General features: G+C 58.2%; 1 protein-coding gene across 1 annotated transcript; it reads left to right on the forward strand.

Annotated features, from left to right (window-relative positions):
- The first annotated feature begins 190 nt into the window (after nt 1-190).
- On the forward strand, nt 191-15,670 carry GGTG_08184 (midasin). The gene is made up of 2 exons (XM_009226023.1): nt 191-1,520; nt 1,587-15,670. Exons 1-2 carry the CDS (start codon nt 249-251, stop codon nt 15,414-15,416), a joined length of 15,102 nt encoding a protein of 5,033 aa, XP_009224287.1. The 5' UTR covers nt 191-248; the 3' UTR covers nt 15,417-15,670.
- The last annotated feature ends 10 nt before the right edge of the window (nt 15,671-15,680 follow it).

Below are 15,680 nucleotides of genomic sequence, written 5' to 3' on the forward strand. Positions count from 1 at the left end.
TCCAAGCTCCTTGCCTCTTTTGGAAATTTTCTGAACGTCAAGGTCAAAAGGAAAAAAAAAAAGATGGGTGGGAGAAAAGGAAGTGAAAAAGGCATAAGCTTCACGACGCAGAATGAATGAATGCGCACAAGAAGACACCGCAGAATAAACAATACCTAGGAGCCCAGGATTCTCGATGCACATTACCAAATTTCTTTACCCCATACAATCCTGACCCCAGGCGGCGCAAGCCTGCCTAGCCCAGCAACATGGCGCAAATCGACGCGAGCCCTCAGATCCGATCTTTACTCGGCGACGCGACCACATTCGGGCTTTTGCCTTCAGAGCTGCAGAACATTGGCTGGTGGAAGAGCTCAACAAACTGTCTGGACGCTGTCGCCAAGGTGACCCTTGATCAGCCGGAGCTTACAGACAGGCTCTTTTCCCATTTCGAGCCCGTTTTCGCAGATGTCGCGGCGAGATGGGTTCGTGGCAGCGTAGCGCATCATGTGCTTCAGCTTGAGCGGGTGATATCAGCATTTGCGAGGGTACTGCCGCTCGGCCCTCACCTATCTGTATTCCTCGAGAGCTATCTCCGCGGAACAACCGTGGTACTTGAGCATGTGGACGACGAAGGACTGCGGCTGGTTTTACAGTGTCAGCACCGTGATGGCTGTGCCCCGGACTCATCTGCTATATCGGATCCGGTCTCATTGCTTCTCTCGGTCTGGAGGCTCATGAGCTTCGACAAGCAAGCCTACTCTCCCCTTGTTCCTCTGCGTCTCGAATCGCTTTTTAAGCATCGGGTTCGCGTGGTCAGGTATCTGGCCATACGCATCTACTGCCAACTCTTCTCGGCCTCGGACTTCACCCTGGAGACACTCATCCGGGAGCACGTAGGAGAAAACCAGCCTCTGGAGGCCAAGTTCGACGGCCAGGATGCCGATTACATGTTTCTTAGTCTGCTCGAACATGCGCGAGCAAAGAAACTGCATCGTCATCTTGAATTGGCTGCTTCTGAACAGGCCCTCCACAACGCAACGTCGCCTCCATTCCCTCCCCAGACCCTCACTTCCTCTGTTGTGTCATGGGGGAAGGTTCTTATTCCTCGCCTAGCTATGGCCGCAGACGTAGCTACTCCTAACAAGCGCTCATCACTCATCTCGACACCCACTACCATATCTAATCTCGAGGAGCTGGCAATGCGTTTGCGGAAGCCAGGCCCTATTCTTCTACATGGACTGTCGGGCTCGGGGAAGACATCACTGATTCAAGAGGCGGCGGCAGAGCTTGGCATGGATCAAAAGATTGTCGCACTACATCTGAACGAACAGACCGACGCCAAGATGCTGATAGGGCTTTACACGGCCGATTCCAAGCCGGGATCATTCCAGTGGAGGCCAGGCATCTTGACCACTGCTGTGCAGGAGGGCCGTTGGGTGCTGATCGAGGACCTTGACCGAGCGCCCACCGAGGTCATGAGCACGCTGCTCCCACTTATCGAGCGTGGAGAGCTTCTGGTGCCCAGTCGAGGAGAGACTGTACGTGCGCCAAGTAGCTTCCGTATCTTTGCGACTGTCAGGACATCATTGGGAATGGATGGACAGGAAAATCTGCCCTTCTTCCTGGGCCACCGCTTCTGGCAGCGCCTATCAGTCAAGCAGCTTCCGCAGCAAGAGTTACTGCAGGTAGTCAACGGAAGATTTCCACTCTTGGCCCGGTTCGCCCCCTCGATCTTATCTGTCTTCAGCGGACTCACCCACCTGCTCCGCAATCCCTCTGCGATGTCAATAAGCCGCAGCGCCCTGGAGCGTCCCGTAAACGCGAGGGATCTCTTCAGATGGTGCCGGCGCCTCGAGCACGTCTTGATATCGGCCGGCAGCAGGTCGGGCGGCGAACCAGTCAGCGACACCACGGTCGGCCACATGTTTATGGAAGCCGTGGACTGCTTCCTGGGAAGCTTCAAGGACCTGGCTGCCCGGGACCTTCTCGCCCACGCGATCGGACACGAGATGCACATGTCGCCTGAGCGTGTCTCACACATTCTCCAGGCATACTCTCCAGCCTTTGATGACGGCCAGTCCCAACTGGTCGCCGGGCGTGCTGTCCTCACCAAGCCCCGACGGCCCAACCGACTCTTCAGACTGAAGCGTCCTTTTGCGAGCACCTCGCACGCCAAGAGGTTGCTCGAGCAGATTGCCGTGTCGACAAAGCTCAGGGAGCCAATCTTGCTGGTCGGCGAGACGGGCATCGGAAAGACGACTGTGGTACAGCAACTGGCCGACTGCCTCGGGCACAAACTCGTTGCTGTCAACCTCTCACAGCAAAGTGAGGTTGGAGACCTTCTAGGTGGCTTCAAGCCAGTAAACCCGAGGAGCCTTGCGCTACCGCTGAGGGAGGAGTTTGAAGACCTCTTTGCCGCTACGGGCATCTCTACTGAGCGGAACCAGAAGTATCTGGGCCAGATATCAAAAAATCTCGCCAAGGGCAAATGGGCAGATGTCAGCAAGCTCTGGCGCCAGGCTCCCAAAATGTTTGACGACATCATCAAGGCACTGCGGGAGAAGCAGCGCCAGCAAGGCCTGGAAGCGGCAGAAGTCCAGCCTTCCAAACGACGGAAGACAGGCACTTCCAAGCTGGATTCGCTGCTGGAGCTGAAACCCCGCTGGGATAAGTTTTCAGAGAACCTGGAGCAGTTTGACATACAGATGTCGGGCGGTTCTGGCGCCTTTGCCTTTGCCTTCAGCGAGGGAAACATCGTCAAGGCTGTCAGGAATGGCGATTGGGTCTTGCTTGACGAGATCAATCTTGCGTCCGCTGACACGCTTGAGAGCATCGCGGACCTCTTGCAGTCGGACCCCACAGAAGCCCCGTCGATTCTGCTCTCAGAGACTGGCGAGATCGAGAGGATCCAGGCGCACCCAGATTTCCGCATATTTGCGGCAATGAACCCGGCAACCGATGTTGGCAAACGGGATCTGCCTCTTGGACTTCGCTCCCGCTTCACTGAGTTCTACGTCAGCAGCCCAGACAGGGACCAGAAAGATCTGATCGTAATAATCAAGACGTACCTCAAAGGAAACAACAGCACCATCGACAAGGCCGCCGATCGCGTTGCTAGTCTCTACATGGAAATCAAGAAGCTTGCTGAGGACAAGGCACTGGTCGATGGCGCAAACGAGGTTCCTCATTTCAGCCTTCGGACCTTGACGCGAGTCCTTACATACGTCGACGACGTCGCTCCCGTCTACGGACTGTACCGATCACTGTTCGAGGGTTTCTGCATGGGCTTCCTCACTCATCTTGACCGAAAGTCAGAAAATCTCGTGCTGCCTCTGATTACAGAGCGACTTTCCGGACCTGCCTCCAAGTCTCCCAAACGCCCCGATGACGGCAGACAATACGTCAAATTCGTAAGCACGGAAAAGGACCGCCAGTACTGGCTTCTACAAGGCGCCAAGGAGCCCAAGGAGCGCCCAGACTATATCCGGACACGATACGTTGAGCGCAACCTGTTGAACCTTGTCCGCGCAACTTCCACAAGACGTTTCCCTATCCTGATCCAGGGGCCGACATCCGCAGGAAAAACCAGCATGATCGAGTACCTCGCAAACTACAGCGGAAACAAGTTCCTGCGGATCAACAATCACGAGCACACAGACCTGCAGGAGTATTTGGGCACATACGTTTCGGGTCCCGATGGGAAGCTGGTGTTCCAAGAAGGCATCCTGGTCCAGGCGATGCGCCAAGGCTCATGGGTCGTTCTTGACGAGTTGAACCTGGCGCCCACAGACGTCCTCGAAGCCCTGAACCGCCTTCTCGACGACAACCACGAGCTTCTGATCCCGGAGACCCAGGAGGTTGTTCGGCCGCATGAGGACTTTGTTCTCTTCGCGACGCAAAACCCCCCTGGACTCTATGGTGGTAGGAAGGTGCTTTCTCGCGCGTTTCGTAACCGGTTCCTCGAGCTCCACTTTGACGACATCCCTGAGGATGAGCTGGAGGAGATCCTGCAGAGGAGGTGCCGCGGGACTTCGCCTCCTGATTGCAGGAGAATTGTCGCCGTATACAAGGAGCTTTCGCGCCTCCGGCAGACCAGCAGAGTATTCGAGCAGAAGGACAGTTTCGCGACACTGCGAGATCTGTTCAGGTGGGCACTGCGTGACGCCGACAACCGCGATCAGGTGGCACAGAACGGCTATATGCTTCTTGCAGAGCGCGTGCGTAACGAGGAGGAGAGACTTGCTGTGCAGGGCGTGATTCAAGACGTTTTCAAAGTGCAGATTGATCCCAGAGCACTCTACGACCGCCTATTCTCCGAGGAAGCGAGAAAGTATGAGCTGCAGCACAACTCTCAGGGCGTCACATGGACATGGGCCATGCGCCGCATCTTTGTTCTTGTGTCGCAAGCACTTCGAAAGAACGAGCCTGTCATCCTGGTCGGAGAAACGGGTTGTGGAAAGACAACCGTGTGTCAGCTCCTCGCCGAAGCGACGGGCAAGGAGCTGCACATTGTAAATGCTCATCAGAATACCGAGACAGGTGACTTGCTGGGTTCCCAGAGACCTGTGCGCAATCGGGGTGCCATCACGGACATGCTGAGGGGAGATCTTGTTCATGTCCTCGAGGGCCTCTCGCTTCCGACTGACGGCCCGGTCGAGCAGCTGTTGGAAGCATACAACGGCCTGCCGTCTGTGGAGCTAGATCTTATTCCAGGCGACATTAGGGAACGGATTAGGACTAACAATGCGAGGAGCAAGGCTCTCTTTGAGTGGGCTGATGGAAGCCTTGTCCAGGCGATGAAGACTGGGAGCTTCTTCCTCCTAGACGAGATTTCCCTCGCCGATGACTCAGTATTGGAGAGGTTGAACTCGGTACTGGAGCCCCAGCGAACGCTTCTTCTTGCGGAGAAAGGAGTTGATATTGAGCTGATCGAGGCGGCTCGGGGGTTCCAGCTCTTTGCGACAATGAATCCCGGAGGCGACTTCGGCAAGAAAGAGCTGTCGCCTGCTCTGAGGAATCGGTTCACTGAGATCTGGGTGCCACCACTTGCGGACAAACAAGACGTCCAAGACATCGTTGTTGCCAAGCTGGACGCCGAGTTCGCGGCACTGGCGAGCCCAATCGTCGAGTTCTCGCATTGGTTTGGCCACACATTACGTGCATCTTCCGCAACAGCCGTCTCCATCCGCGAGATCTTGGTGTGGGTGGCCTTCGCCAACCAATGCGCCGGTAGGCCTCCTGGTTTTGCTCTGGTCCATGGAGCTGCGGCAGTTTTCATCGACACGCTCGGAGCGAACCCCTCTGCCATAATCTCTGTCGACTCCAAGAGCATAGCAGAACAGAAGGAGATGTGTCTGGCCAAGTTGGTAGAGCTTGTGGGGGATGTGGCCGCGGTTGATGCACTCTACAACGCCGAGCCGGGGATCCGCATCACGCCAACCAACTTCTCGGCGGGCGACTTCACTATTCCAACATGCGGCACTGGCCATCTGGACATACAGCGCAGCACATTCGCCTTCGAAGCGCGGACAACAAAGCTCAACGCGATGCGAGTCGTCCGGGCCTTACAGATCAACAAGCCAATCCTGCTTGAGGGCAACCCTGGCGTGGGCAAGACAACGCTGGTCGGTGCCATCGCCACAGCTTGCGGAAGGAATCTCACTCGCATCAATCTCTCAGATCAGACCGATCTCATGGATCTCTTTGGCACAGACGTTCCGGTAGAGGGCGCCGAGGCAGGAAATTTTGCCTGGCGTGACGCGCCGTTCCTGCAGGCAATGCAAAAGGGTGAATGGGTCCTCCTCGACGAGATGAACCTCGCGTCCCAGTCCGTGCTAGAAGGGCTTAATGCATGCCTCGATCATAGAGGTGAGGTTTACATCTCCGAACTCGACCAGGTCTTCAAGCGTCACCCCGACTTCCGCATCTTCGCTGCTCAGAACCCACACCAGCAAGGCGGCGGCCGCAAGGGGCTCCCCAGTTCATTCGTCAATCGTTTCATTCTGGTCTACGCCGACGTGTTCACATCCGAGGACCAGATGGCGATCGCATCCAAACGAGCTGATGGAGTGCCTCGAGAGACAGTTGGACAGCTGATTGGCTTTATCACGGCCCTAGATGACCAGGTTGTGACCAAGAAGCTCTTTGGGTCTCATGGCTCGCCCTGGGAGTTCAATCTTCGCGACACCCTCCGGTGGCTTGAGCTGCTCGGCTCTCATACGTCCTCTCTGGGCCCGAGGAGGCCAGAGGACTTTGTCGACATGGTAATTCGCCAGCGCTTCCGCACCCCTTCGGATAAGGAAGAGGTGACGAAGCTCTTCCGCCAGTTTTTCGGGCGGGATCCTGAGAGCTACAGTCGCTTCCGCAGCACCAACTCGTTGTTTTCGCGCGTCGGGGCCGGAATTCTGCGGCGGGACATCACCTTCAGCCCCCTGAATCCATCGGACTCGGACAATACTGCCTCGCGCCTCGGTGACCTCGAGTCGCTCCTGATGTGTGTTAGGCAAGACCTTCCTTGCATCCTCGTCGGTGCTTCAGGCGCTGGCAAATCACACCTCTTGCAGCGCGCTTCGGCTATGGCGGGCAAGAACCTCGTCGTCTTCCATCTTAACGCAGATGTCGACACCATGGACCTGGTGGGAGGATTTGAGCAGGCGGATTCGATGAGGGAGGTCATTGCCAGCCTGGCCAATCTTTACCGGTGTCTCCGGTCCTACGTCCTGCGGGACCCTATAAGAACGTCAACACCAGCCTCGGGTTTGCTGCGTCTTCTTGGGGATATTCGCGGCAACCGCCAGCCTGGTGGGTTCGGTGTCGCTGCCGTCACGACCGCGATCCAGCAACTTGCAGCAGAGGTCTCGGCTGGGTCTGAACTTGGCGGTCTTTTGGAGCACTGTTTCAAGCTCCTGCAGCAGCCACTTCAATTGGAGAATCCGCGGTTTGAATGGACTGACGGCGCCATCGTAAAGGCCGCCCAAACTGGCCAATGGTTGGTTCTGGACAACGCAAACTTATGCAGCGCTTCGGTTTTGGACCGCCTCAACTCGCTCCTCGAACGCCCGGGAGGCTTCCTGAGCATCAATGAGCACAGCGGACCCAACGGCGAGCCGCGGATCATAGTTCCGCACCCCGAATTTCGAGTCTTCATGACAATGGACCCGCGCTACGGCGAGCTGTCCCGGGCGATGAGGAACCGTTCGGTTGAGATCTTCTTGGATGACGCGCCGCCGCAAATGGAAAGCCACACCCGGTACCTTGGCCACGTCGAAGCTTGTATGCTCAGGTACCACGAGGTCATCTCAGCTTCGTGTCTCGCTACGCTAGACGCCGGTGCCCAGGACGCAGCTCTTGTCGCCGCGGACAGTCTCTCCCTCAGCGACCTATCCTTACTTCCTCGCTTCCACGCATCAATGAGCCGGGGCCTACTTAGCCCGACACTTCCGCCACCGAACCTGCTCAAGTACATGGATATTCTGATCTCATATGCCCAGGCACAGGGCTCGCCCGGTCTCGCATCTGCCCTGGGCACAGCCGTCTTCAACATGTATAGTTCCATCCCGGATAGCGCGCTTCTGGGCGCCGAAGAGCCGAGCCAGAAGCGCTATTTCGTGGAAATGCAGCCAGTCCACCCCCTCCAGGACTCTACTGTCGCGACGCTTTTGGACTGCAAAGTTCCCGGTCTGCCTCAATGGCTGGCCACCTGCCTCGAGCTGTACACCGAGCTCTGTCTGGCGGATGAGGCAATGGCGAGCCAAATGCGGACAGTCAATATCACCAAGCCTTCCTCACTCAACCGGTTCCAGAGATCTTGCATTGCAAAGCAGGTTGCTGTTGTGGCCAAGGATTCGACGGTATCCGTGTCCGGGTTCCTCTCCTTCATTGTCGAAGCCGTTAGAGAATATCTAGAAACCTCGCTAAATGGTGCAGACAGTTGGCTGGCAAAGAGACAGGCCTTCCGTCTGATGATGCACTATTGGTGGAGGACATTTGCTCTTGTCTCGGCCCAAGACTTCGAAGAGGCTACGTTCCAAGCTCATTTACTGCACGGAACGGAGCTCTTGACGCAGCTCGCCAATAGGTTCGAGCCTCGGGGGCAAGGTCTCGTCTCCGCCATCACGGCGAACTTCACAGCAGCCTTCGAACTCGGGTTCAGACTGAGTACAGGCCTCAGTATGGAAATCATGTGGAAAGCCTTCCGCCCCGAGCCCATTCCCGACCTCGAGAGGTTCACCCAGGTTGTGGAGATGGAGCGCCTTGCACAGAGGTTCGATTCCGTCCGCTGGAAAACGAGCGCAACTCCAAGTGGACTGGATGAAGTCACGTCGAGCCTGGCCAAGGCTTATTCCCTTATCCGATTCTCCACGGCGGACACGCGGGGCCTGCTGGAGGCGGCCGCCAGCGAGATATCTGCTCTTGAATCCAAGACTGAAGGGTCTGAAGGGGTCGCCCCTGTCTTCTCTCACCAGTTTGAGGCTTTACGCAAGATGGCGGTGCTCCATGGGTTTTCGGACGGAGATGAACAGACTCGAGGGGTCTGGATGGCGCTTTGCGACGCTCCCACAACCTCGTTGATGCGGTACCAGAGCTCCAGTGGCTCTGCCGAGCAGCTACAAATGCTAGACCATCTGCTTTGTCAGGATTCAAGCGTGCTTCCTTGGACCGGGAGCACTTCGGCCTCGCTCCTGCTAGGGATGACCAATATCAGGTCTGGCACCCTCGCGTCCTTGCGATCTCTCGAAGTAGAGGCGCCGCTACTGGGTCAAGGACTCGCGGCAACAACCCGAGAAATATCAGCAGGCGCAGTCTTGAGGCTCAACAGGATCCTCTGGGAGCTGGTAGTAACCGCGGTTGTCGCTCATGGTAACCATACGAAAGAGGACTTGGCCGTGATGTACAGCGATTTTGCGGGGCATATTGACAGCAACCTGGAGGTACAGGCGACAGAACCGTGGATTGCAAAGACGATCGAGCCTTTCCGGTCGTCTTTCCCGCGGGCGGCATCTACGGCCGCCGAGGGTATCATGAACGACCATTTCCTTCCAGCAATCCTTGCCCTCGCAGTATCCAACAAGACGTTGCAGCCCGGCACCAGCCACACCTTCTCTGCAATCGCTTGGGTGCAATTCGCCATCGGCTGCCTGAAACTCTATGTCCCAGACAAGGCTTTTGATCCTCACCTGAGAGTTAAGGTTCAGCGCGAGAGCTACGAGGACCTTCTCCAATCCCTGCGCCATAGACTCTCCGCTCTGGTTGGCTTTGACGGGAAGTTTGGCGATGGTGCCCGTTCTTTGCGGACCACGCTCGTGGCGGATGAGGTGACGGCTATGGGCGACGGGCCGCCTGGGGCGCGTCCGATCTTCAGACTCTCTGGACAGGAGCACTCCAAGATCCAGGGCGACTTCAATAATGTCCTCAACACCATCGTCAAGCGAGACGTGACCCAGCTGCACTTCAGGATCCTTTCGGTTGCGGCACCCGAGGAGGCCCTTGAAGGGCTCCAGCTCCTCAAGACCAACGTGGCACAGCTCATCAGCCGACTTGCTGGGAGTTCTGTTGCATACCAAGATCTAACGGTGCCGCTGGTCAGCTTCCTCCGGAGTTTGCAAATCGGCCTATCTCTTACGGAGCACTGCGTCGTGGGCCGTCCCGAGGGTGAGCGCAGCGAAAGCGCATTGCTCGCTGTAACGCCTCTCGTTGGTGGTTCCATGTGGAAGCCATCTGCCCACAATCTTCCCGCGCGATCTTTGGAGTTCCTTTTAGTGGCCAAGACATACGCAGCTGTACAAGGTCTCGAGGGCCTGTGCTTGGAGGCGCGGCGGTCCATCTTCGAATGCCTCCACTTCCTGTATGAGGAATGGGGAAAAAAGCTGGCTGCTGAGCGAAAGGCGGAAGAGGTCAAGAGCAGCCTCTACCGATTCAGGGGCAGCTTCGAGGATGAGGAAGAACACGACCAGGCCGAGTTTGACAACCTGTTCCCTGACTACGACACCACTACTGAGACACAGGCGACGGAGAGCCGTGCGCCGGGCAAGCGGCCCGGGAAGGTCCGAGACGTGTCGATCCAGCTAGCCCAGATTCACAGAGAGATATTCCTCCAGCAAGGCGACGCAGAGAAAAACGTCCGGACACTCTGCAAGGACGCCGGACGCAACGCGGCCAGGCTCGGCATCGAACCACCCAACTTCGGTAGCCGAGACAAGGCACTTCTCCCCGCTGTCATCCTAGCGCTCCAAGACGAGCTAGGAAGAGTGCGCTCGCCCACCGCCGCTGCTACATACAACTTCTACAAGGACCAAAACCTCGCAGAGGCCAGGAAGCTCATCGATCTTGTATATAAGATCATGGAGCGATTCCGCGAGCTTAGGAAGGTTGACGAGATCGGCCATCTGCAGCCCATTGCCGACGTTATTGAGGCTTGCACGCGCGTTCTGGAGCTTGGCTATGCCGAACCTGTGGCCAAGATGCTTCCTCGTGTGGAGAAGCTTCACGAGTTCATGTACGAGTGGCAGTTCCGCGGATATGCCAGCCGCCAATACGCAGCCCCTGCGCTCTACGACAGGCTGACCGACACCATCGTCGGCTGGCGGCGCCTGGAGCTTTCGACATGGGCCGGACTCTTGGACTCAGAGGTTCGCATGTGTCAGGAGGATGCCGACTCGTGGTACTTTGTTGCTTACCAGGCCGTCATCGCCGGGCCGCTGGCTCTGATGGAGAAGGGTGTGGATCTGCGCGCCCACACGCCTGCTCTCCTACAGGAACTGGAACAGTACTTTGCCAACTCAACCATTGGCGCGTTCGCCAGTCGTCTAAAACTGCTCAGGCAGCTGCAGAAACACCTAGAACTTCTGGCCTCGGACCATCAGCCTCTCGGAACCATCAACGATGGCATCCGCAACTTCATTACATTCTACTCGCGGTTCGAGGTAAAGGCTACCAAAGCAATGCGGCGTGGCAGGGCGCCGCTTGAAAAGACAATGCGGGATGTGCTGCTTCTGGCAAGCTGGAAGGACACCAACGTTGTGGCCCTCAGGGAGAGCTCCCGTAAATCCCACCTCAAGCTCTTCAGGCTAGTGCGCAAGTTCCGCGCCGTGCTCGGGCAGCCCATGACGCCTATCATTGTCGATCAGGGCATTCCTAGCCACAGTCAGCTTAGTATCATGCCTTCGGGCACCATCCACAACACTACCTCGGCCACGGCTTGGGAGGGGGTCTCACAAAGCTGCGAGGAACTCGAGACGAGTAAGGGCAAGGCTGCAGGCGGTATTAGACTCTCGAGGGCCGGGCAACTTGCAAAGAAGATGATCAAACTCGGAGCCGTGCCAGACTCGGCCGTGGCGGCTGTCGACCTGCTGGAGACATTCCTTTCTGATACGGCTTCATCCATCGCTGAGCTGCGCAAGGACACGCCTGCCTTCCTCAACGACGAGACTAAAGACCGGGCGAAGCACCTCAAGCTCATGAAAGCCAAGCTCTTCAGCGATACTGTCAAATCGATCCGCCAGATGGGTTTTAGCTCCAACCTCAGTCAGGACCGACTCTCGCGGCAGAACTCTACAGCAACCATTCTTGCAGGGACCCGGCCGCTCGACGACATGGGGTCGCACAGGGCCTTTGCAGAGTACCAACTCGACAGGCTAGTCGACGTTGCGCCGAAATGGAGGCAGGCAGTCCACGACCACCACGCAGATTTGGACCATGAGACGACCCGCAGGAGCGCCGGCTATCTTGAGGGCATCCTTTTTGTCGCTCGGCAGCAACGGGATATCATCGGGGACGGGAGCCGAGCCATGTCCCATCTTGCGGGCTCGCTCGACATGATAAAGAGCATTACCAAGCTCGCCTCCACCCGGGGCCAGAAAGCCGAAGCGTTGCTCTCCACCCAGGGACAGCAAGCTACCGACCTCGGTCACGTCCTCGAGTGGCTTGTGCAGGTGCTAAAGCTTGCACTTGATGTGATTGGTGCACACGCTGCTCTGGGGAAGCTCGACAACAAGCCTGTGCAAGAGTCCCTCCAGGCGTGGGCAACTAAGTCTGCCTCGCTTCTTGTCTGCATTCGCTCTCTTCCGAAGCTGCCGGTCGGTCTTTGCCCCCAGGACGCAGTGAGCATTTACGACCAAGCGCGCGATCTGCTGAGGGCCCTCCAGTCAGATCTGAGCGACATTTCCCGGCAGCGGCCAGACCTGTCGTTTGTGCTGGATCAAATATTGCTGTGGACAGTGGTGCAAGAGCCGACTGCTGGCGCACACCCTGTGACAGAGTCGTCATCGCTGGCCACGTCAGATCTCTACGACGAAGTCGTGACCGTTGTCCGCAAAGTCCTCAGTGCCACCCAAAACGTTTCTCGAAACATGGCAGCCTTGCCTTCGTCGATAGACACGGCTTCGTGGCTGGTGGAGTACAGCAATGGGCTATCTACGTCCCTGAGATCTCTGCATGTCGCCACAGTGGCAACCACGGTCGACGAGTGCCTCCGCATACTCAAGAGGCTCAATCTTGAGGACAAGTCTGAGAACCTGGCAGCGACAACCATCCTGGCGGCGGCCCTGCCCATCTTTGAGAGCTACTCGACGGTGTGTCGCGAGGTTTTTACGCAGCTAACCCGACTGCACTTGTCAGTTTGCAGAATGGGACACCAACTCGGAAGGTCTTTCTTGGACGTGGCGTCGCATGGCTTCTGCATGCCTCAAGAAAAGTCGGAAGAGACCTCGGGCGACAAGGGCAAGATGGAAGGTGGAACTGGTCTTGGGGACGGCGATGGTGCCGAGAACATCAGCAAAGACATCGGAGAGGACGAGGACCTAACGGAGCTGGCCCAAGAACCAAACCAGCAGCAGGACAAGGACGACATGGATGACGATGAGGACGCGATCGACATGGGGATGGATGAACTGGAGGGAGACCTCGGCAGCGTCAATGGAGGTGACGACAAGGAGAGCGGTGCGGAATCAGGAGATGAAGACGGCGATGACGAGATGGATGAGCAGGCGGGCGACGTGGACGACCTAGATCCCACGGCCGTCGACGAAAAGATGTGGAATGACGAGAGCGAGGAGGCCGACAAGGATCAGGAGGGAGACGCAGCCAAGGGGAAGGAGCAAAAAGAGAAGGAGATGAGCGCGACCGACTCGACAAAGCAAGCGACGGCGGATGAACAACAAGAGAGTGAAGAGGCTGTAGACACGGAGGCAGGCGAGGAGATGGGGCCGGAGGAGGAACAGGCCAAGGCGCAAGAGGAGCTTAACCGCCAAGACCAGAACGTCCAGGAGGCCGAGACTCTGGCTCTTCCCGATGAGATGGACCTCGACCTAGGAGATGACGATGAAGGCGACAGCGCGGCTGGATCTGACGACGATGGCCTCGAGGACGCTGCCGATATTGACAAGCCTGAAGAGCAGCATGGGGCCGATGTCGAGTCCGATTCCGAGAGCGTCACGGAGCAAGACGGCAAGCCCCAGGGGGTGGAAGACGACGGGGAAGCTGAGGTCCAGGATGATGGCGAGGACGAGGTTCAGGACGATGTCGAGGTCTCGGGCGCCGAAGATGGGATGGTGGACAATGGCGGCGACGAGGAGACGGCGGAGGCCGATGATGGGCAGGATGAGAAGGAGTCGGAGAAGACGGAACAAAAGGAGCAGATGCAGGCAAATGACCACACAGCCGACAAAAGCGCCACCAGCCAGCCAGCGAGTGGTGGTGGGCAGGACCAGGCCGGCGGCCAAGAGCAGGAGAGCAGAGACGATATGGCCGACGAGTCGGGCCAGCGAGAGCAGGGCGATATCAGCGAGACGGGCGCCGAGAAAGACGCGGCGGCAAGCAGCAGGGGGACGGCAGCCATGCGAGACGACATGCAAGACGCGCCTCAGCCCGACGGCGAGCAGGATCCCAGCCAGTCGTCGGGACCCGAAGCGGCCCCGCCGTTCAAGAAGCTAGGAGACCTCCTGGAGAAGTGGTACCGCAACAACAAGGACATCAGCCAGGCCCCCAAAGACAAACAAGGCAGTGCCGACCAGCAGCAGCAGAAGCGCGACCAGGAGGTCGTGCCAGACGAGTTCCAACATCTACAAGACGAGAACGCGCCGGCCGACACGCAGGCTCTGGGCGCGGCGACTGACGAGGAGGCCCGTCCGGTCGACGACTCTATGGCAATAGATGACGCTGTCGACGATGCGGGCAAGGACAAGCCGCAGTTGCTGCTCGACGATGCTGAGGACGACGGCGAGGACGACAAGATGCGAGAATCATCGCCTGCAGCAGAGGGTGAGCAGGACGGCGCCGACGAAGGCGAGGGCAAGCGGGGAGGCAAAGGGGAGCGTGACCAAGGGCGAACCGGAGTCTCGACCAAGCAGGGGGCGTTCGATAAAGACGAAGCCGACGCCAAGCAGCACGACGTCGATGGGGCCAACGAGGACGGGTCCGACAAGGAAGACGCCGAGGTCAAGGAGACTTCGACGCAGCTGTCGAGCACGCACATCAGCGGCAGCGAGGAGGCGGGGCGGGAGCACCGCGAGCTCGGGCAGTGCGTCTCGTGGTGGAGCGGGCTGCAGGCGCGGACGCACGCCATGTCGCTGTCGCTGACGTCGCAGCTGCGGCTGATCCTGGCGCCGTCGCAGGCCACCAAGCTCTCGGGCTCGCACCGCACGGGCAAGCGGCTCAACATCAAGAAGATCATCCCCTACATCGCGTCGGGCTACAAGCGCGACAAGATCTGGATGCGCCGCAGCGTGCCCACCAAGCGCTCATACCAGATCCTGCTCTGCGTCGACGACAGCCTAAGCATGGGCGGCGGCAGCGGCGGCGGCGGCCCCGGCGCCCTCGCGCTCGAGGCGCTCGTCATGGTCTCGCGGGCGCTGACGATGCTCGAGGTCGGCCAGGTGGGCGTGCTCGGGTTCGGGTCCGACGTGTTTGTGGCGCACGAGCTGTCGGAGCCCCTGGCTACCGTCGAGGCCGGCGCGCGCGTGCTGCAGCGCTTCGGCTTCGGCCAGGACCGCACCGACGTGGCGCTGCTGATGCGGCGCGTCATCGACCACTTTGCCGAGGCGCGCCTCGGCGCGTTGTCGTCGTCGTCATCGCAGCACCAAGACCTCTGGCAGCTGGCGCTCATCATGTCGGACGGCCTGACGCCGTCGTCGAGCCACGACCGCATCCGCCGCCTACTACGCGAGGCCATGGAGCAGCGCATCATGCCCGTCTTTATCGTCATGGACGACCACGCCGGCGGCGGCGGCGGTCCCGGCAGCAGCAAGGGCGGCGACAGCGTGCTCGACCTCAAGGAGGCCAGGTTCGTCAAGGACGAGGCCGGCAACAGCCGCGTCGTGCTCGAGCGCTACCTCGATACCTTCCCCTTCCCCTACTACCTCATCGTCCACCACCTCGAGGACCTTCCGAACGCCCTCGCCGGCCTGCTGCGCACCTGGTTCGCCGAGGTGAACTCTTGAGACCCTTGGAGCTGGTTTTTTGTTCCCTTTTTTTTCTTTTTTTCCTCGTCACATGTTCATGTTTAGCTTTTCTTTCTTTGTACTTGGACTGGGACGCGGAGTTTATGGACACAAAAAGTACTTTGGCTTCGAGATCGGTGTTTTGCCTTGTTCTATTTTTCCCTGGTGCTACGCGTAACCTGTCATCGTTTTTATGCGCCCGGATAGGTTAGATGTTGCTTATTTTCACTTGAACAAACGTATTTCTTCTCGGGCACATTGATT

The sequence above is a fragment of the Gaeumannomyces tritici genome (assembly GCF_000145635.1).
Source record: "Gaeumannomyces tritici R3-111a-1 unplaced genomic scaffold supercont2.4, whole genome shotgun sequence".
NCBI classification, from domain to species: domain Eukaryota; kingdom Fungi; phylum Ascomycota; class Sordariomycetes; order Magnaporthales; family Magnaporthaceae; genus Gaeumannomyces; species Gaeumannomyces tritici.